The 21,337-nt window shown below is 47.1% G+C and overlaps 1 protein-coding gene across 8 annotated transcripts in view; it reads left to right on the forward strand.

Annotated features, from left to right (window-relative positions):
* SLC4A11 (solute carrier family 4 member 11) overlaps positions 1–16,712 on the forward strand; it is a 265,118-nt gene extending 248,406 nt beyond the window's left edge. For all 8 annotated transcript variants that reach the window (XM_053256951.1, XM_053256953.1, XM_053256952.1 and 5 more), the window contains 3 exons: positions 3,576–3,771; positions 7,386–7,555; positions 9,196–16,712. In XM_053256951.1, coding sequence (XP_053112926.1) covers positions 3,576–3,771; positions 7,386–7,555; positions 9,196–9,259 — 430 coding nt within the window. In that variant the 3' untranslated portion in view covers positions 9,260–16,712. The remainder of the gene's footprint in view (positions 1–3,575; positions 3,772–7,385; positions 7,556–9,195) is intronic.
* Positions 16,713–21,337: the final 4,625 nt, after the last annotated feature.

Genomic DNA, 21,337 nt, shown 5'->3' on the forward strand with positions numbered 1-21,337 from the left:
TCTCAGAAATACGGAATTGTTCTCTGAAGAGGAAAATAGAAAGGCCAGAGGTATTAGAGGCAGTGTTGCTGTGTCAGACGAAGACTGGTTTTGCAGAATCAGCCCTGCCACAGGAATCAATGGTTGCGAAATTAAATGTTTTCATAGTATGACCTGGCTGGGACAGTCCCTTGTGAGAGCGTCCACCTACGCATCCTTTCTTTCTTGGTTTCTCCTTTAACATTGTCACCTTAAGTGGTGCAGTGGGGAAATGCTTGACTAACAAGCAGGAGGTTGCCAGTTCGAATCCCCGCTGGTACTATATCAGGCAGCAGTGATATAGGAAGATGCTGAAAGGCATCATATCACCTGCTAACTGGGCAAAGAGGCACCTTTTACCGTGGTGATTCTCTTTATTGAGCAGGGGGAGAGTAACTGGCCCGATCCACCCCCAGCACAGCATGTCTCCAGTGACTGTTGCTGGTGTCTATCTTGTGTGTGTTTTTTTTTTTTTTAAGATTGTGAGCCCTTTGGAGACAGGGAGCCATATTATTTATTTATTATTTCTCTGTGTAAACTGCCCTGAGCCATTTTTGGAAGGGCGGTATAGAAATCGAATGAATAATAATAATAATTAATAATATCATATTGCACGGGAGGAGGCAATGGTCAAGCCCTCCTCTATTCTACCAAAGACAACCACAGGGCTCTGCGGGCGCCAAGAGTCGGAATCGACTGGACGGCACACTTTACCTTTACCTTCCCTTTAACATTAGCTGCTTCTGGGACAGCTGCCGTGCTAGGGGTACATTCCAAAAAATGTGTATCCCACTAGCGGGCATCTGTGCGTATGCAAGAAATTGATATTTGGTACACAAATCCATAGATGCAGATTGACCTGATGGTTCCTAATTCACTAGATGACGTCTCGGGCACACTTCAGAAGAAGCTTTGCTGGTTGCTAACAGATGCTCCAGCCCTTCACAGTCCCTTGGAACATGACATCCAGGGGTGTGTGTGGTTGTTTTTTGTTCTTGTACAGAGCCAAACATGCCAGGCTTGATGGAGACTGGTTCATAGATTGGGGAGGTGGTGCCGGGGAGGATCTTGACCATTGGGGGGGCAGGGAATGAAGTTTTTAGCTTTTTTATTTATAACTTCCAATTTGAAACCTACATATTTTGTAGTTTTAAATGTGGCTTTAGCTTGGTCCTTCAATTTTTTAAACTTCATTAATTTTTCTTGCTTAACATTGTGTCTGTTGTAAGCTGCCCTGAGCAGTAGTGTACTGGAGAGGCAGGGTATAAATATTTTGAATTTTAAAAAGGGGGAAACTTGGTGACGGTAATCATGCTGATGGTTGTTGGTAGGTATGGTGATTCTTCCTCTTCTTTTTTTTGTAACTCACAAGACTCCAGCATGAAGGCAAGAAGCTTGGCTTCATGATAGTGCCACAGGACGACACCTCATCACCTTTGGGGATGGGGACAGAGCTCAGTGGGAGAGCATTTGTTCAGCATGCAGAATGTCCCAAGCTCACTCCCTGGCAGCATCTCCAGGTAGGGCTGGGAGAGACTCCTGCCTGCAGCCTCAGAGAGCTGCTGCCAGTCAGTGTAGTGGGGACTCAGCTAGGTGGGCGAAGGGTCTGACTCACTAGATGACAGCTTCCAATGTTTACCATGAAGCCAGTTGGGAGCAAGGGTAGTGTTTTTTGTTTTCTCTCCAGAGCCTTGTGGCTTTGAAGCGGGAGGAAGAGGCACCCACTAGCAACTGGAATTCACAGGAAGGTGCTTTCTACCGAGTCAGACCCTTGTTCCATCTGGCTCAGTATTGTCTGCACAGACTGGCAGCGGCTTCTCCAAGGCTGCAGGCAGGAGTCTCTCTCAGCCCTATTTGGAGATGCTGCCAGGGAGGGAACTTGGAACCTTCTGCATGCAAGCACACAGGTACCCTTCCCAGAGTAGCTCCATCCCCCTAAAGGGAATATCTTACAGTCATTGCTCACACATGTAGTCTCCCATCTAAATGCAAACCAGGGTGGACCCTAATTAGCAAAAGGGGCAATTCATGCTTGCTGCCACAAGACCAGCTCTCCTCCCTGGGACTGTGTGCTTGCCCCTGATATCAGGGCCATGAAAAAGGATACACCAAAGGGCCCTAATGCCTTGCATTGCTATTTGCTGTTCTTTCTTCCCTTCCTGTTGAGAATCTCTCACAAAAAGCCCACACACTTTTAAAAGCAAAAGAGATTGCAGGTTGGACACAGGTCTTTGTCCATGAGCCTCCTATAATCCACAGCAGGGCTGAAGTTCCCAATTCCTCCGTATCAATTATGCTCTGCACAACTCCCTTTTGTGGCAGAATCAGGGTGATCCTTCTGTCGACTGAGAGGTCTGGCTCCTTGGGGCAGGTAACAAGCTCTTGGGAGGGTTTTGACACTGCTACTTTTGTCTCTGCTGAGCCCCTCTTTGATTTTCCTTCGATGTTGCAGGAACCAAGGAAATTGATGTCTTTGGAAGACAGGTAGCTGCTGCTGCTGAGGGAGGATTAAAAGACCGAAAGGAGGATTTGGCCTGTTGAAAGAGATTTTGGTTAGCAAGCTGGAGAGGACTAAATTAGTTCTGAGCTGCAAAGATGGAGAGAGAACAAGAGCAAAGTCAGATCCCCGTGTACTCGTTATAGAAAACAAATTAATTGTACACTGAGAAAGCAGAATCTGTGACCTGTATAAATTATCTTACCGAAATACATTCTGTTGCTTGCTCGTCATGGGAGCAAAAAGCTGCGTCGAACCCCAAAGCCCCTCTCTATATTGCGCAAACGCTATCCTTTCTATCCATCTATATCTAATGCATTTATATCCCACCTATTTCTTGGTGGGATTCAGAAGTGGCATAGATGGAGTCTCCCATCCAGGCATTGACCAGGCCTAGGCCTGCTTAGCTTCAGCAAGATGGCTGCATTGTGCACCTTCAGACCATGTCCTAGAAATCATATATATCAGTGGTTCATCAGTGGTTCCCAGTGGCTGGGGGTGATGAGAAGCTCTAGTTCAGCAATGTCTGGAGGCTCCCAGTTTGAGAACCACTGAAATATATGCATAAGGTATATCGAGGGCATGCCCTCCTTGTGAGTGCTCAGAGGCATCTGATTGGCCACGTTTTGAAACAGGATGCTGGACTAGATGCACCTTTGGTCTCCTGCAAGAGGGAAGGATTGTAGGTTAGCGTAAAAGCATCTGCTTTGCATGCAGAAGGTCCCTGGTTCGATTCCTGGCAGCATCTCCAGGTAGGGCTGGGAAAGACTCCTGCCTGAAATGGTGGAGTCATGCTGTCGATCAGTGTGCACCAGGAGTTCTCAGCTTTGGCTCCCTAGATGCTGTTGGACTACAACTCCCATCATCCCTGAAGGCCTTTGTGGCTGGGGGTGATGGGGGTTGAAGTCCCAGCAACATCTGGGGATGCAAAGTTGAGAAAACGGAGCCAGACGGACCAGTGGTCTGACTCTCCTGTGCGGCTGTGGTTGCTCTGACATCCCTGTTCTGGCTGGATCTGCACCGCACATAACCCGACTTCTGCTTTCTCCCCCTTGGCCAGGATCGTGAGTGTGAAGGAGACGCGGCTGACGACTTTGGTGGCCAACTTCTTGGTGGGCCTCTCGCTCTTGCTCCTGCCTTTCCCGCTGCAGCTGATCCCAAAGCCGGTCCTCTACGGGCTCTTCCTGTACATCGCCCTGACCTCCATCGATGGGAACCAGCTTTTTGAGAGGGTGGCCCTCCTGTTGAAAGAGCAGGTAAACGTGGGCGGAAGGCTAGCAGGCTGCAGCTGGGCCGACACAGGATAAGGAGCGAGGGCTGAGCAGCACTCAGCCAATGTTTCCTGAGGAAACTCATAATCATGAGCTGATTGCCGCAGCTTGGAAACGCAGCCGCCGAAGAGGCTCTGATTGCTTTTTATGAGCTTGCTGCCTCCCTCGCTCACACCCTCTTGGTTGTTTTCCATGCGGGCTCACAGCGAATCACGCTGGGCAGGCTGCCACCACAGGGTAGCCAGCAAAGAAATCCCGGTCACCGTTCCGGGAGTGGGAACGTGTGCTTTCTGGTGTATTAAGGGGCTTCCTTGTGCCCTCTGATTGCAGGAAAGCATGACCCAGAGGACCAGGAGGTCGGAGCAGATTCCCTCCTGGGAAAGGCAACAGCCTTTGGGCCGTCCTGCATTTGGAAAATCAGGCTGTTAAAGGGGGTTAGGATAAAGGTTTATAAAAGGATGCACAAAGGATCATTGAGTGTAGAGGTGCTTTTCTCCTTCCCCTATAATACCAGAACTTGGAGTTACACACTAACCAAATTGGCAATAAATTCAGGACAGAGAAAAGAAACGGCCTCACAATCATCAGTGTATGGCATTTGCCACGGGATGTGGGGTGACCGTCGGTTCAGATGGCTTTGAAAAGGAATTAAACACATTGTTGGAGGAGAGATCAGTCACTGACCACTATTCATGACAGCTCTGTGGAACTTCCATGTTCAAAGACAGTATACCTTGGAATAGCGGTTACTGGGAGGGGCCCCACATTAAGGAAGGACCCTGCTTCCTGCCCTGCTTGTGGGCTTCTCAGATGCATAGGCACATAGGAGGCTGCATTATACCAAGTCAGACCATTGATCCGACTCGTATTGTTTGCACTGACTGGCAGGATTCTCCAAGGCACCCTCTGCATGCAAGCAGATGCTCTACCACTGAGCTACAGCCCTATCCCCTAAGGAGAATATTTTACAGCAGACGGTGCTCACATGTAGTTGCCCATCCAAATGCAGAGCAAGGTGAACCCTGCTTAGCCCAGGGGACAATTCACGCTCACGACCACAAGACCAGCTTAATCCCCAAAGATGTATCTGGCTGGTGACAGTAAGATGCTGGATGTTGTCCTAGATGGACCTTTGGTCTGATCCAGCAGTGCTCTTCTCAGGATCCACATGCATTTGAGGAGTTCCCTCCCTCACTGTACTGAACCATAGCACCAAACGTAATAATCCATATCTCCCCGCCAAAAGCGTATTTCTTCTCTCCCACCCCGCCCACTGCCCCGGCAAAAATAAAGATAATTAAGAAAATAATTGAAAATAATTAATAATTTATTTAAAATAAATAATTAAATAATTGAAAATAATTAATAATTAGGTGAGAAGTTTGCAAATGTTACCTCTGTCTGCACCTTATGGTCTTATGGTGATAAATTCTGCCCTCTCCCTTATTTCTGATGTTTGGTGGGAACAACCAGAAGGCTCTGTGGAATGGGTCAGAAAGCTATTGCCCCTTCTTCGCTGGAATAGCAGACTAGGCCTTGTATAGTACAGTTCTGATTCACAGGACCAGGCAGCATTAGAGAGAGTTTCAGTCCCAGTGTGGCCATCCTGGTCACAAGCTGACTTGGATGCACTGCAATCATTGACAATGTGCTTCTGGCCGGATTGGCCAGAACTTTTTTTTTGTTACGATGGCAAATAAGTGGGTGCAAAACCAGTGTTTTGACTTTTAAAAAAGGCGGCGGGGGGGGTGTCCTCTGATATGCAAAACACTTCCTCAGCCCAAATGACTTTATGTTTAAGATCTGTAGCTCCCAATGGAAGCCAGTGGGATGGTGGCCAAGTTTTATTTATCTGTCTATCTATCTACCTATCTCCATCCTGCTTTTCCGAACAGGCCACTCTAGGTGGTTTATAAAAGAAAAGTGGAAAAACAAGAACTGCCCTGTGCCATTTGTGGAAGGGCAGTATAGAAATATTATTTATTTTAAATAAATAATAATAAATAAAATAGTTTAAAATACACAAAAATGCTTGAAACAGCACTTGAAATGGTAACAAGTAGTTCTAAGTCAAACTAATGGGGCCTGCTTTCTGCTTCTTGTAATATGGCAACTCTTACCTAGGAACTCTCCTTTGTGCTGTGAATTTGGTTTGTATCGGACTGTTGGCACATAGGTTACCACGAGGTGCCATCTGTACTTTCAGTGGCTGCCATATTGAAATAACATGGCAGATTGGGAAACAAATACCCCCATTGGGATCTTCTGGGACCCTCTCCCATGCACTGTGAATTTGGTTTCTATCCCAGTTGTCGTATGAGCTACAAAGGGTGTTGTCTGTATTTTGAGCGGCTGCCATCTTGAATCAACATGGTGGATCAGCAAAAAACTGCGCTTCTGGGACTTCCTCGCATGTGCTGTGAATTTGGTTTTTATCTGACTTTCAAAGCAGGAGTTTAAAAAGGATATTGCCTGTACTTTGGTGACAAATATATACCCTGTTGGGTTCCTCTAGGACTCCCTCCCACATGCTGTGAATTTGGTTTGTACCAGACTATAAATGTAAAAGGCATTAGAGAGGGGGATATGCGCTCACAGACATGGTGTCTTCCCTTGGGGAAACAGACTAAGAATAGCAGTAGTAAAACTTCAAAGCCACAGTCACAAAAATGCTTTAAACACAGCAGCATAAATTAAATGCTAATTAAGCAAACTGTTCAGTCTGTTACTTCTCTGGAGTCACACTTAGAAATTCATGACTGGGCAAAGTGTTAAAATGGGGTTGCTCATATTCCAGGCTACATCCTTAACTATGGTGGACATCTCCACTGGCATTCAACGGATCGGGCAGTTATTCCCGCTCCCTGGGGAACCCTGGGAAATTATAGGTCTGTGAAAGTGGGGCTAGGGACCTAACTGCAAATTTCTAGCATCCTCCACAAACTATTTTAGTTTTGTTATGAGAGGCTTTCCCTCCACGCCTTCTATCAAATAAGACCTTCAGGGCAGTTGACAACTAGTAATAGCACAGAACAGTAAATTAATGAAAACAATGAAACAGCCAAATAAAATTAAATAGCAGCATGATAATGGTTCAGATCAGAGAGTGTCTGCATAGAAAACACATATAAGCAGAATTGTCTTGAGCCGAAACCAAAGTGCGTCTCAAAGGGGTGAATGGCCAGGTCTCTTGGCACCAATGACGAAAAGGTCCTGTCCCACCTTCCACAGGGCAGAGACACAGCCGAGAGTCCCTCCCTGGCAACCACAGCATATGGCCATTCAGAATTTTTTGATAGAAGCCACGGCAGTCGCTGGGTGACCAAGCCATTACAAATTTGCAGCATAGATATTTGGTGTGACAAAGCTTCCATAGAGTAGTCAGCTGACCTGCGAGAGTCCTTCAAGATCTACCTATCTACATTTATATCCTGCTCATTCTCCAAGTCGCCCAGAGTGGTGTTCATGGTTATGTGTATCCTCACAACAACCCTGTGAGGTAGGTTAGGTTGAAAGATACGTGACTGGCCCAGAGTCACCCAGTGAGTTTCATGGATGAATGGGGATTTGTTGGGTGCTAACAAGCATTTCTCTTCCAGACAGCCTACCCTCCAACGCATTACATCCGCCGGGTGCCTCAGAGGAAGATCCATTACTTCACAGGCCTGCAGGTCCTTCAGCTCGTCATTCTGTGTGGGTTTGGAATGTCTCCTCTGCCCTACATGAAAATGATTTTTCCCCTCATCATGATTGGAATGATCCCCATCAGGTATGATCGGCAGCAGCAACCAAGTCCTCAAGGGCTGTCTCACCTGATAGTGTGGTGGCTTCTGCCAACGGTGGTCTTGCTGGCAGTCGAGGTGGGAGGCAGCCCAGAGAGCAGACCCAGCGAATGAACTGAATAAATTCTAGCAACTGTGGAGAGCCCCCCTGAGGGAGACCCATCCCCCTAGCTCAAGTCACTGCCCACCTTTCAGCAAACTGTGAAAGAAAAAAATAGCTGCTGTTGAAGGGCCTTTGGGGCAAGTTAATATTCATGCAGCTGGGAAATCTAATGCGACCTTCTTTTTCTTTCTTTTCCTAAATGCTCTTTCCCCCTGTATATTCTGGTTGTTGCTTTGAACGATGATTTATTTATTTTATTTATTTAACATATTTTTATACCGCCCAAAACTTACGTCTCTGGGCGGTTTACAACAAGATAAAAACAAAGGTAAAACATTAGTGAAAAACAAAAACAAGAAATTTAAAACACAACAATATAATTTTTTAAAAAAACAATATTGTAAAAACAACATCAAAACAATATCAGTTAAATATGATGATGTTGCAACAAGTGGAAGACAAGTCTATCAATGGCTACTAGTTGGAGGGCTATCGGCCACCTCCAGCCTCAGAGGTATGATGCCTCTGAGCACCAGTTGCAGGGGAGTAACAGCGGGAGAAAGAGCATACCCTCCCCTCTTGCCTGTGGGCTTCCAGCGGCATCTGGTGGGCCACTGTGTGAAACAGGATGCTGGACTAGATGGGCCTTGGGCCTCATCCAGCAGGGCTGTTCTTATATTCTTAAGTGTTACGATATTCCATTCATATGGAATAAAACATGATTTTTAAATTATTTTTACACTCCTTCAACCACCCTGAGACAAAAGGGTGGAATAAAAATTGTGATTAATAAATAATTCAGGGGTGTGTTTGGGGAGTTTTGCCTTTCAAGACTCTAGGAAGAGCCCTGCTGGATCGGACCAAGCCTCTCTAGCCCAATGTACCCTTTCCCACGGTCGCCATCCAGATGCTAAGATAGGAAGCTGCCTTATGCTGAGCCAGGCCCTTGGTCCCTGTAGCTCAGCATTGTCTACGGTGACTGGCAGTAGCTCTCCAAGGTGACATGCAGGAGTCTCTCCCAGCCCTACCGCTGGGAGATGCTGCCAGGGACCGAACTTGGGACCTTCTGCGTGCCAAGCAGATGCTCTGCCGCTGAGCTACAACCCCATTCCCTGCAACTGTGAAGCCCACAAGCAGGGCATGAAGGCAAGCACTAGGCTTGTAAAAGAATATTCTCAGATACATTTAATAGAGTGGGTGGAATAATTGTCGGAAATATTCTCTCCTCGACTAAACAATGCAGGAGAATATTCTTTTACAAGTCTAGCAGGAACCCTTCCCTGTTGCTTGATGGCCCAGCAACTGCTACTCAGAATAGGCTGTCTCTAAACATGGGAAAAGTCGTTACCCGATCCTGGCTAATAGTCATTAAGAGGCCTGTCCTTCATGAATTTGTCTAATCAGTAGGTTGCAATGCAGGGTGTTAAGATGCACTGAGTGTTGCAGTCTGCGAGAAAAACAGTTGGAAGCATTGTGTGCATGGCAACCTGGAACTAACTGCCCTCCTTGCTCCTCTCCCCGCAGGTATAACTTGCTCCCCAAAATCATTGAAGCGAAATACTTGGATGCGATGGATGCTGAGCACTAGGGAGGAGCAGACCTTGGGCCTTAGAACAGTCCGCAGCTTTTCTGAACAGAAAGGAAGCTGTTTTCTGGTGGAGTCGCTTGTTGGAAGTTGGTTTGTTTTTTAAACCTCAGTGACTTTGGTCTTGCTGAATCACGACCCCAAGGCATGTTGCCAGAGACCAAGCACCCAAGTGTTGGGAATCGGGGGGAGGGGAACCAGTGACCTTCCAAGCTCAGAGGCAAGCAAGCTTTATGGAAGTCCCCAGACCGGATGTTTGGAATTGCCACGTGCTTCGTTGTTTTCGGGGAAGGGATTCCCTTTTTATATATATATACATGTTTGACCCCTTTCCCCAGAATTCTGTTCCTCTGCAATTGGGGACCGCAATCACTCTTCCGATTTTGCTGAATTCCATTGCGATTTGGAGCCTTACTGCAGCTTCCCAGCTTCTTCATATAAAACACATTAAGCCAACCCTACTCCAACTGGACAGGCCCCACTTAACTTGCTGGTGTTGGGGGCAGATGAGGAAGTTCCTTTAGTGGAGCTGCAGCCGTCGATGCCAAAAGAGCAAAGGGATTTTGTACCAATTTCGCTCGAGCCTGTCAGGTCTGTGTTGTGTTCTGTCACGTTCAAATCCGAATTCACGCACACAGTGATTCAGAGCAAACTCTTATCAACGTTGCCCAAAGACAACTGGGAACAATCCAAGCCAACACTGGGATTTTTTTTCCTTTTTCTTTTTTGCAGGTGGTCAGAACATGGAACAGTAGATTTTTGCACGATGGCAACACTTTTGAATCCTCCTTCTATTTCAGTGTGTGTACATATATACATAACCAATCTAGATTTGTGTATATATTTTGCATATACATACCCTAGCTCTGGATGCCTGCTCTTTCAAGAGACTTGAAAGAGGGGTTTTGTGCAATCAGTGTTAACTTGTGCTGTACCTTCCCCATTGATTTCATCCTTTTTTCTTCCATGCTGCTTACTCCCTTTTTCTTTTCTTTCATAAAACTTCCTGCTATATTCAGTCACCCTTCTGTTTGATTCTAGCCCTTGAACTCCATCTCTTCTGATTGCTCTTGGTATTTACTTTTTAATGTACAGTACAAAGTGAACATTGGGGTTTTGTGGTTTGGGGCATTGTTTCTGGCCTAGGCTGCATTTCTGTTGTTTTTGTCTCTGCACGGTTTCCAGTTTTGTAGCTAACCTCCCTGTTTCTCCCCACAAGCATTACATTATATTTCTGGAAGAATTCTAATGCTCCTGATGTCTGTTTTATATACTGTGGCTCCTGATTACCATTTGTGTGTGTTTTGTATTCTGGCTGGCCTGCCTGCCCGCCCCCCCGCCCGCCCCAAGATTTTTGAAGTGCTGTGAGAAATTCCACCTGGTTTTGAGATTGGTGTCAATCTCCCCACCCCACCCCACCCAGTGTTCCTCTGTTGTGCAAGACATTGAAAGCAATTTGCAAGAAAGAGAAGGAAAGCCCTGGAGAGATCTCAGGGCGTGAGATATAAAAAAGAACATGATTGTGTCAGGAGCAGAGCAAAGAAGGCTGTGCTCAGTCATCTGTTGACATCTGTAGATAGTTTGTTTGTTCAAAGAGAGGAACGTTCAAGCTGGTGATAAGGTAGAATTGTTTCTGAACTGTTCCACTTAGGACAGCAAGTGAGGAGGGAATAGCGTGATTTAATGCTCCCCCTTCCTTTTTAAAATTATTGCCTGAATGTAAAACCTTAGATGTCAGGGGAAAGGATTCTAAACTAGTTGTCTGCCTGAAATGCTAATCCTGGGTAATGTTCCCCCTGCAGCCCGTGGGGCCGTATTTAAAAATGTGACACACACAACACTGGCACCCACCTGCAGTCTCAAGGAGTACAGGAATAGTTGTACCGCACCATATCTTAAATAGACTAGGCTTCTGTTCACCTTCGGAAACAAATTCTCCTTAACTTCCATCTGCTTCCTAAGTCCCAAGTTCCATTCCCTTTAGTAATGCTGCTAGGCCAAGAGATGCTGTTGGAAAGTGATCGCCCTTAAATGGCAATGAATGAGCACAGTCCAAAGAAAAGGGTAGCACCTGCAGGTTGAACGGAGACAACTTTGATGGGTAGACTGTCTTCAGAACAATACAGGCAGCCTTCAGGACAGAGCAAAAAGGTATGCACCTTTGAACAGTATTGGTCAGGGCTTTTCAACCAGATATGGTTGGACTACAACTCCCATCATCCCCAGCCTCAATGGCTGCTATTGTGGCTAGGGATTATGGAGTTGTAATCCAATTTCTAGGGACCCAAGGTTGGGAAGCCCTGGTGGTGGTGGTGGTGGTCAGGGTGGCTTCTCACGTTGTGTTCCAAAGCTTTGGAGTGACTTGCATGAGTGTGCTCTTTTGCCTGAATGCCCAGGCTGGCAGCTTGCCTTGAAGGAGTAATGCTCACAGCCAGTAGCCTTGAGAGCAGCAGAGACACCTCCGGGTCTGCCTGGAAGCTGATCACTCTTGCATGCAAGACATCTTCTGCACATATCTTGTGTCCAGACATGGGAGCAACCCTAAGGAAGACCTTAAGGTTTCTTTACAGCAAGGCTTTCCTCTGGGCTTGAGCCTCACTCCTTGAATTGCTGTGCCTGGGGGTGGATTTTCAAGTCCGATATCCAGGTTAGGGAAATGCCCAGCTAGGTAGGAGAGCCGTCCTTGCTTCCCAGTTGGTCTTGTGAACTCCACAACCATGTGGGAGCTGAGAGTGAGTTGACATGACCACTTCACACAGCTTTCTGACCTTGGCTGGGCACTCCTCCGTCCCTGATATCGGTCATGAGAACAAGGCTACTGTACACTTTGCAGGTAGTGCAAGCACTTTTCTGCCTCATTTCTGACCTTACTGTCGGTGCTATTAGGGCCTGTGATGTTGGCATTCCCACTCTTGAGAAATATCAGAATCTTGTGTATTGGAGGGATACAGCGTGGTCAGTGATTTCTGACTGTGCAGGAAGCCAACAGAAGCTACACATGTAATAACTGGTGTTTTATTTTTAAAATGGCAACAAGCAAGCAAGTGGGTCTACACGTTGCAGAAAACTCCATGCTGCCCCCCAAAATGGCAGCCATGTTCTGACTTCTCCCCTTACGCAATCTGTAGTAAAAACTAGCCCATGTCTTGGAGTATTTGCTGTGTTTTTTCCTGCACCCACCAGCAGCAGCCGGTTATATGGAGTGGAGAAACAGACAGCATGACGATACCAAGACAAGGGGTAAATTCTACAACACATTACAGAGGAGAAGAAGAATTTGGTGCAAGGCTGCCATTTTTAATCGGCAGCCTCGGGTTTATCGTAGCATGTAGATTTATCCAAATATACTTCTCTGCATAAGCTAGGGGCCGAACCTAACAGGGGAGTGGATTTGCTGGACCCTGCTAATGTAGATCTCAAGGGAGCCCAGTTTGTTTGTAAACGACGCTCAAATCTTTTCCGTTCTAGAGGGAAGACAAAAATTAACTCTGCAACCCAGAGATTGGTTGGCGGTGTGTTTCGCTGCAGAGGATGGAGGCGTGTGCTGTATTGCGCATGCCTCTATTCTCTGAACCAATACATACACCTTTGGGTCGTCTTACCTTATCAGCAATGGCAGGTTTATTTTCCTGTGCAAAGTTTAATGTAGATACTTCAGCCACACATGTAAATGGGAAATGACCCTCATTTGGAAATAGCCGCATCCCAGGTGTTCTCGTGTGAATTGTTTGGCTTGGGGGGCAGGCTCTGTGCAGCCTGTTTGCGCCTTTTTTCCAGGGTCCTCCAGAAGGATCCTGCGCTCTATGTATGTGCAGTCCATGAAGGTTGCCAGTTCTTTAGCTGAGTGTAGCATAGATGCTGAGTAAGTCACAGCAGATGGGAGCTTGGGCGTCTCCTTGAAAAGGATCTCCTCTTCCCCAGGGCCAGTCCTGCTTTTACGATTTAGTTGCACAGCACTCTTTCACTGCCCCCTAGTTGCATCCCTTGAGTGTGCTCTCCATTCAGTGTGTCACCCGAAGCACCGGCTCTGTGCAGCTCAGCGCACCAGTCAAGAGGCCAGTCACCTTACACACCCAAGCGTTTGGTTTTGTACTTGAATAAAGGGGTAGCAGAGGAGAAGTCAGGCTTCCTCAAAACATGTCTTGGATCAGAAGGAAACAAGACGGGTGTTTCCCTCCCCGCCCCCCCCCCGCCCCCCTGCTTCCTCCTTTCCTGCTGCACATGCCTTTTTCTTCTTTTAAAAAAATATTTTGTTTCTGCTGAGCTCAGCTTGGTTTTCCAGGAAACAGACTAGCTAAGGAAGCGTGTATGTCATAGACAGAATAAACTCTGCACTTTAATACCACTGTGAAGGTTAAGACAGTTGGAATGTAAATACCAAATGCTTTTATTATAAGCTCTGTAGGTAGGGGTGTTTTCTTTGTTTTGTGTTTTTGTTTGCTTGATTCTTGCCAAAGAAATGGATGCGAGAGAGACGAGGGTATCTCTGCTGTGTTCTCCTTGCCAGTAAATAAATGCCTTTGAGATTATAGGATTCTCATAATCCACCTCCACTAATATAAACAGAGTTTGCCAAAACAGGAGCATTTTTCTGAGGCCTATCTTCCTTGTTGATTTCAACACAGTAAACTTGCAGATTGGTGATTTTTCCCTGTAGCCTCCATGCAGTGGATGAACAGTCCTTCCAAACACACCCCACAAGGTCTCAGATTTACCAACCCCTGCTTGATCAGAAGCTAAGTCTGGAGAGAGATTGTGGGTTGGTTTTTCCCCCGGAAAGCAGACTGCCACCTCCACAGTAATGTAACCATCACAGTTTTTCTGTATGACTCTGTTCCTCCCACTCACACTCGGCCACTGCAAGGACTTCCTTTTCTCATCAAGCGTTTAAAACCAAAGCTAGAGGCAGCATGGCCAATGCCAGGGCAGCCATCTCTATAACTTGGAGCGACCATCATCTTGGACATCAATACTACTGAGTTAATCTCAATACACTTGACAGTATCGTGACCCAAGGAGTTTTCCAAAGATCAGATATGTGTGCATTCTGTACGTAAGGCACATATGCCTAGAATACAGTCCACATTAGTCTGCAGTCCTTTAGAGAGAAACATCACAAGAGCTGTTTCAGGTCACACCCTCCGCATGAATCTGTCATGCACCAGATAAGTGGTGATGTCCTAGGGTGAGGATTCCCAACCTTTGGCCATGTCCAACATCATCTGGAGACCCAAGGTTAGGAATCCCGGTGCTAGAGTGTAAGATCCCTGAGTTGGGTGTGTCTTGAGTGACAAGGAGAATCTTGGTGCTTGGCTTATTGTGATCAGAAGTCTAGGTTCATATTCTAGGTTTGTTTGGGGTTTTTTGTTGTTGTTGTTTTGCTAGATCATTCTCTCTTTATGGTGAGAGACTGGATCAGGGTTTTAAGGCAGTATTTGAATGTGTGCAATTATTGGGAATTTCCTTATTACCTCTTTATAGCCATGGGTGCTATCTCAGGAGGTGCTGATAGCACATAATCTTGGTTTTGTAGCAAACTGGATTCCAGTATAGGCAGTAGATGCAGTTCTCTTTGTTGCAGCAACTCTGGATGTGCATTTCAGTTCTTAATGCCTGCCTGCCCCTTTCGATGCAAAAGTTTTGAATTAACAAGGTTTTCAGATTTGTTCATCAAAGAAATTGTCAATATAAAATGGCCGTAGAGTACATTCCAGGGCTTGCTAGCCAAATTAAATCTTTAAGATCCTTTTTCAGTGCTTGAGTTTATAATCTCGAAACTGTCTTTAGACCTTATTGAAAAAGTCCACTTGAACTGATTTCTCCATGTTTTTGTGTTTTTTAAAAAGGTCATGTATAACTTGTTGCTGAAATGTTGGCACTATTATCCATGCTGGGGAACACAGCTTTTATGTACGAGAAGGCTCTCCTAAGCAGAGAGATTCAACAGAGAGGAAGACATGGGCTTTTCAAGTCATTTCTTGCCCCGTCCCATTTTCTACCCCTTTCTCAGCCCTATGACTGGCAACTTAAATCCATGGCAATTCATAGAGTTGTCTTTCCATGTTGTTGCAGGTTGATTGTGTCATGTGGTGCCTATTTTTTATTAATGCTCAGGTGCATCATGAGATCACCTTTCATCACTGCCCTACTACCCCAATTCTGGATGAGATTGGATGCTACCTTAGTGGCCCATGTGATTAGAAAGGGAATATGCCAAGAGCGGGACATCTTCTGCAGACATTCCAATGCCCTCCCAGTTCATCCCTTTACCACGCTGGGGTGGGCTGTTCATTATAAAGGGACATGCCGGAAGGGCATCAAGATACCTGGGAACTTGTCCTGCAGGGCACACTGCCGTTTGATGGTGTGGCCATTTAGATGAATGTCCTACCCCCCCCCCCCACATGATAAAGGGATGTCCACAGCAGTGTTCCCTGTAACAGGGATTCCCAGATGCTGTTGTCTACAACTCCCAGGATCTCCAGCTGCAGCGACCTTTGGCTGGGAATTGTGGGAGTTATAGTCAACAACATTTGAGAACGGCTGTTACAGGGACCACTGGTCCACAGGCATCACAAAGTCCGCAAGAAGACGTCTCGATGGGTGCACTCTTGGCATGTCCCCTTTCTAATCATGTGGACTAGTAAAAAATGTCGGAACAGTCCATATGGGATTTTTTTCCCAGGACTTGCAGGAGAAAATGCTGTGACATGTCATGTTCTCAAGAGAGAAGCAAGGGATCTCATGTATGGTTGCTCTCTGCAACACATAACACTGTGAATCATTGTGTGCTGATTCCTTGTGTATATCTAAATCGGGCTGAATTGGGAGAATCTTTTCTTCCACAGCCTTTGTGGGGATGCAGGTAATTGTGAAACATGAGGCAGGGTGAGGGCCATTGAACATTCATTAGTTCCCCATTCTCTTGAGACAGACGGCACCAATCCTGCAACACTTGTGCCCTATTGTGATGCAAACCTGGATATGATGTTGTGCATAGACAATCTGAAACACACTGGGAGATTACTTGTAGGAGGCAAGAGGGCAAGGTCTGTCTCTCTCTGCCACCCTTGCCTCCCTCTGATATTTTTTTTTTTTCTACTTGTGACTTGGAATGTAGCTGGTTCAAATTACTGCTGTACTTTTGTAGCAAGAATGGGAAGAGGGTGGGAGGGAGCGAAGGGGTCCTTACCAAACTGGCCAGGGGGTAAACACTTGTTTTTAAAGTGGCAACATGAAGGCTCCTTGGAATACATATGGGAGAGGGAAGAGCCTACAGTTATTTTGCACTCGCTCTGTTGGGATTGAAATGCATGCCTCTTAGCTAGTGTTGACTTTTCTTTTTCAGTGAATGATTTTCTTTTGATAAAAGAATTGCTTCTTGGAAACAACAAAAATTCCTTTATTTGTATAAGGAACTCGGTTGTATTTTAATAAAGAAAAAAATTAAGAGAAAGATTGGCTTCTGGCGTTTTTTTTTGGTGGTGGTTTATTTTTATTTATTTATTTATTTAAAATATTTATATATATCCCGCCCCTCCAGTACACTACAGCTTGGGGCAGCTCACAACATTAATAAAATAGATGCAATGTAACAGAAGACTAATGAAGTGAAACAAACTATGTGAAACAAGTTAAAAGACCAGGCTAAAACCACAATTAGAATTTTAAAAAAATTTTTAAAAAATGTTTCAAGTTAAAAGTTATTTAAAAAGCTAAAAACTCAGAACTTTAAACTAAGGTTATAGGCAGGTCATTCCAGCGTATGGCTCATGCAGTGCTGTAGCCTGTGCCGCCATTTTATACCGGTCTCTGTCCCCAGAGTCACGAGGGCAGTTCACGTGTCGAGAAACAGGGTAGGAGATGAGTCCTACCCATTTCCAGGTGCCGGGTGTGCTCCCGTTTGGCAACGCCAGGAGAGAGGGCATGCTCTCAGCTCTTGCCTGTGGGCTTCTCAGAGGCATCTGGTGGGCCACTGTCAGAAGTACACTTAGGTAACTGGAACCTAGACATAAAGGCCTTTGGAGCAACCCCCCCCCCAAGTTAAGCACCATCCCCCTACACACACACACACACACACACACACACACACACACTGTGGCAAATGCAGTATTTTTAACACCTGGTTCTTGAGGGCACAAACACCAACTGAACGCACAAGAATGTAAGAATATGAAGCAAGTATATTTATGCAAATGTGCATTAGCAGAAACATCTCAACATGCAACTTTACATATCCTCACCCCACATATTTCTTCCTCACTCCCCCCTCTGACCATAGAGCACTTGGCACAGGTCTTAATCACACGTGGCTGCCCAGCACAGTGTGGGTCAGCAGCAACCACACCACTCAGGACAGACTAAAGAGGATTTAGGGAACCCCGGAGGGTGTGGAGGCCCTGGTCCTTGGCCCCGAAGTCCAGGGGTAAGAGCGCCACTGGCCACTGTGTGAAACGGGATACTATACTGGATGGGCTTTCTTGGGCCTGATCCAGCAGGACTGTTCTTATGTTCTTAACCTCAGCACTGCATCCCTCCAGTGGCTGTTGCTGGTGTCCATTCTCTGTTTCTTTTTTCAGACTGTGAGTCCTCTGGGGATAGGGGGCCATTTTATTTTATTTGTTTTTAGATATCTATGTAATATATTACCACTTCGGGAGCTTTTTGTTGGAAAATGGCATATAGATATTTGCAGTAGTAGTGGTGCATCAGGGAAATGCTTGACTAACAAGTAGACGGTTGCCGGTTTGAATCTTCGCTGGTACTATATCGGGCAGCAGCGTTGTAGAAAGATGCTGAAAGGCATCATCTCACACTGCGTGGGAGGAGGCAATGGTCAACCCCTCCTGTATTCTACCAAAGAAAAGCTCAGGGCTTTGTGGGCGCCAGGAGTCGAAATGGACTCGGCAGCACACTTGACCTTTACTTAGCATAGTTCCAGGGTGTGTGTGTGTTTATAAGATTAGAGCAGCAGCAGCAGAATGAATAACAGTAGCCAAGGTAACCTACAGATAATTCACAAGGCATTTCCTTAAGTGTCTTAAGATTGCTTAAGGTGATGCTTAGAGCAATAAGCCTCTGGATGTCATGGGGCTGAATTCTCCAGCTGGGGCCCACAGGCAAGAAGTCCCTTTCGAATGCCCCCACCCTCTGGGCTTTCAACACTGAAGAGGGGTTCCCTGCTGACTGTGCTGGCATGGCCCTTAAGGTATCCAGGTCCCAAACAGCGGAAAGCTTTAAAGAGGAGGGCTGGTAGCGTGAATGGGGAACCAATGAAGCATCATCTTGGTGTAATGTGATCAAAAGTAGATACTTCTGGAGCTTTAGCTTCAGGCAGGAAGTGCCTAAAGTCAAGCCGTTTTGAACATGCCACCAACATGCCCCTTTTTTAGGATGCATATAATGTGCAGTAACTACAAACTGTCGGGAGCAAAGCTGACTAATGCCATTGGCTGTATGAAAGGCACCTTTTGTCGCTCTCCTGACCTTGCTGCAACTGGTTTCCTTCACTGTATGAACTCCCCCTGCCCCAGCCTAAATGCCGTGAAGCTGCATTCGATCACCATTTGGAAAGGTTCCTGCAAGCCGCCTACCTGCGGCGTTTTGCAGCTTCAGGCACACTCTGAGCGCAACTTGGAACATGCCTCCTGTACTGTTCCCTCTAACAGGGATTCCCAGATGTTGTTCACTACAATTCCCAGCATCCCCAGCTGCAGGGGCCTTTGGCTGGGGATTCTGGGAGTTGTAGTCAGCAACATCTGGGAATCCCTGTTAGCGGGAACTCTGGTCTGTAATCTGGACAAAACCAGGGCATGAAAACTAGAGCTAACCCAGAGAGGGGCTAGCTCTGCTTTCTCGCAAAAGGCTGCAGCTGGTGCCTCGGCTAAGTGGCATGAAAGCACTCCTGGTCCCTGCTGCCACCAAAGCGAGGTCTCGGAGCAAGGCTGAACCAAGGAGGACTCTGCCTTACGCCAGACCTGAATCTACAGCTTTCAGCAATGTGATTACTATGAATCCTGTTTATTCAGTGTGCGCTCTCTGCACCTGTCGACTCCTTACATAATATAGAATACTTCTTTAAACCCAGTTAATTCGGTTTTGATTAAGGGGGCGGGGGGCAGGAAAGGAATACAGCAGAGACCTAATCAAGAGCAGATCTAAAATTAATTTCCCTCGGGCTGAGGAGATTTTATGGAATCCCATCAAACAGGCTCTTTCTTCCTCGGCTTTTGCTATGAAATCAGTAACGGGGTCTACGACCTGGATTTTGAGGTGCTGGCCCATCTTTTCCACTCTACCTGGAATGTTTTCTCAGAAGTGCAAAGAGTTCATTACCTTGGCTGGGGAAGCAATGGTCCTTTCAGGAGTTCAAGGCTAAGGGGCCCCCTGAGAGAACGGAACAAGTTCAGGGCTTAAAAAAGAGACCACCACTTAGGAGGAGAAACTGCCCTGGTACCCTCGGATCAGTACTATTCAGAACAGTAAGCATGGATCCGGAAGAAGATGGGGCCAGTCTAGCGAGATCAGTCCAGAAGTCCCAAGACTGGCATTCCGTTGCCCACCATGGCCAACCAGATGCCTTTGAGCCCACAGCAGGATATGAAAGCACCAGGCATGTAGAGATCATAGAGCTGTGGTGGAGGGGACAAATATCCCTGAGGGCTGCCTATGACCTGCTCCTTGGCCCCCCTGTGGCTTCTTCTGGCACACCCAATCTGGGTGCCCTGTGCTGCCTCTTCGCCCTTCTGTGGGGCCCTGAGGCAGCCCCTGGCACCTCTGCTTCCCTGGTGGGCCAGACACACCCCACCTTCTTCCCTGGCAGTGATCAGGCCACGCACCATTCTGCAGCCAGCTTATGTGGCCATAAGCGGCTGAATCGGCTCTTTCCTGTGATGAGCTGTTTTGGCCGCTTACCACTCTGCGGGCCGGATGTGGATTAGCGGCAGGTGGAGGAAGAGCAGCCGGGCAGGGGCCAACGCTGGGCTGTGGAAAGAGAAATGGCGGCGAACAGGAGGCTGGGCAGAAAGCCTTCACAGTGTGGCAGGGGCCTTCGCAGCAGGTGAGTGGTGGAAGCGGGGGCTGCAAACAAACAAAAAACAAAAAACACCACCACCCCAAACAAGCCTGCCCCACTGCCAACGTCACTACGCCACTGGAAAGCCCCCCTGTTAACTGAGCCGAGAGCCACCTTTTAAAGCGATTTAGCAGGGTGCAAGAAGGGTTGAAATATTTGATACCTATATCCAGGGGTGAAGAAATGTTGGCTCAGTTTATCAGTCAGATAAAATATTTTACTCTCCAGGCTACGTTGGTGCATTACGCATCAGGACCTTTTTCACTCGCCGGGCATCGTTTCCCACTCATCACAGACGAGTAGCCTAGTGGATTTCTACAGCCCTGCTATCTTCTGTCTATATATTTAATTCTCTTAAACGTACCCATTGCTCATCCCATGTGTGGCAGCTCTCGCGAGAGTTCACAAGCAGCTGCCAGATAGGAAAGCGATGGGGACGGGGGAGAAAATAGTGATGCTGGGCGGCGGCGGAGGTGGCGGCGGGCCGGCCTGGCCGCTGGGAAGAGGCGGCCGCTGACGAGAGTTGGGCGGGAAGAGGTGGCTGGCCGGCCCACCAGCCAGAAGGCTCCGGGGGGTGGGGCGGAGAAGGGGGAAGGAGAAGTGGGCTGACCACCAGACAGAAAAGGTGTGGGGGTTGGGGGTGTGAGAAGCGGGCCAGCTGGTTGGCCAGAAAGTCAGGTGGGCTGGCGGGGGGGAGGGGTAGAAAAAGGCAGCTGTGGTGGGTGGTCCGGCCGGCCGGAGGCGCAGATGCCCTGCGCCCAGCCCAGCTAGTATCTATTATTTCAGATCGGATCTGATGCTATATTTCATTTCCAACCATATACAGTCCTAGTATATAGATATATATGTTTGTGCGAACAACTGGACCAGAGGCGCTCTTACCCCTGGACTTCGGGGCCAAAGTCCAGGCCCTCCACAGCCCCTGCAGGTCCCCAAATCCTCTTTAGTCTGTCCCGGGTGATGTGGTCGCCCTGCTGAGCATGATGATGCTTAATTTGCAGGGGAGG

This window comes from Hemicordylus capensis, chromosome 5 (genome assembly GCF_027244095.1).
Source record: "Hemicordylus capensis ecotype Gifberg chromosome 5, rHemCap1.1.pri, whole genome shotgun sequence".
Classification (NCBI taxonomy): Eukaryota; Metazoa; Chordata; class Lepidosauria; order Squamata; family Cordylidae; genus Hemicordylus; species Hemicordylus capensis.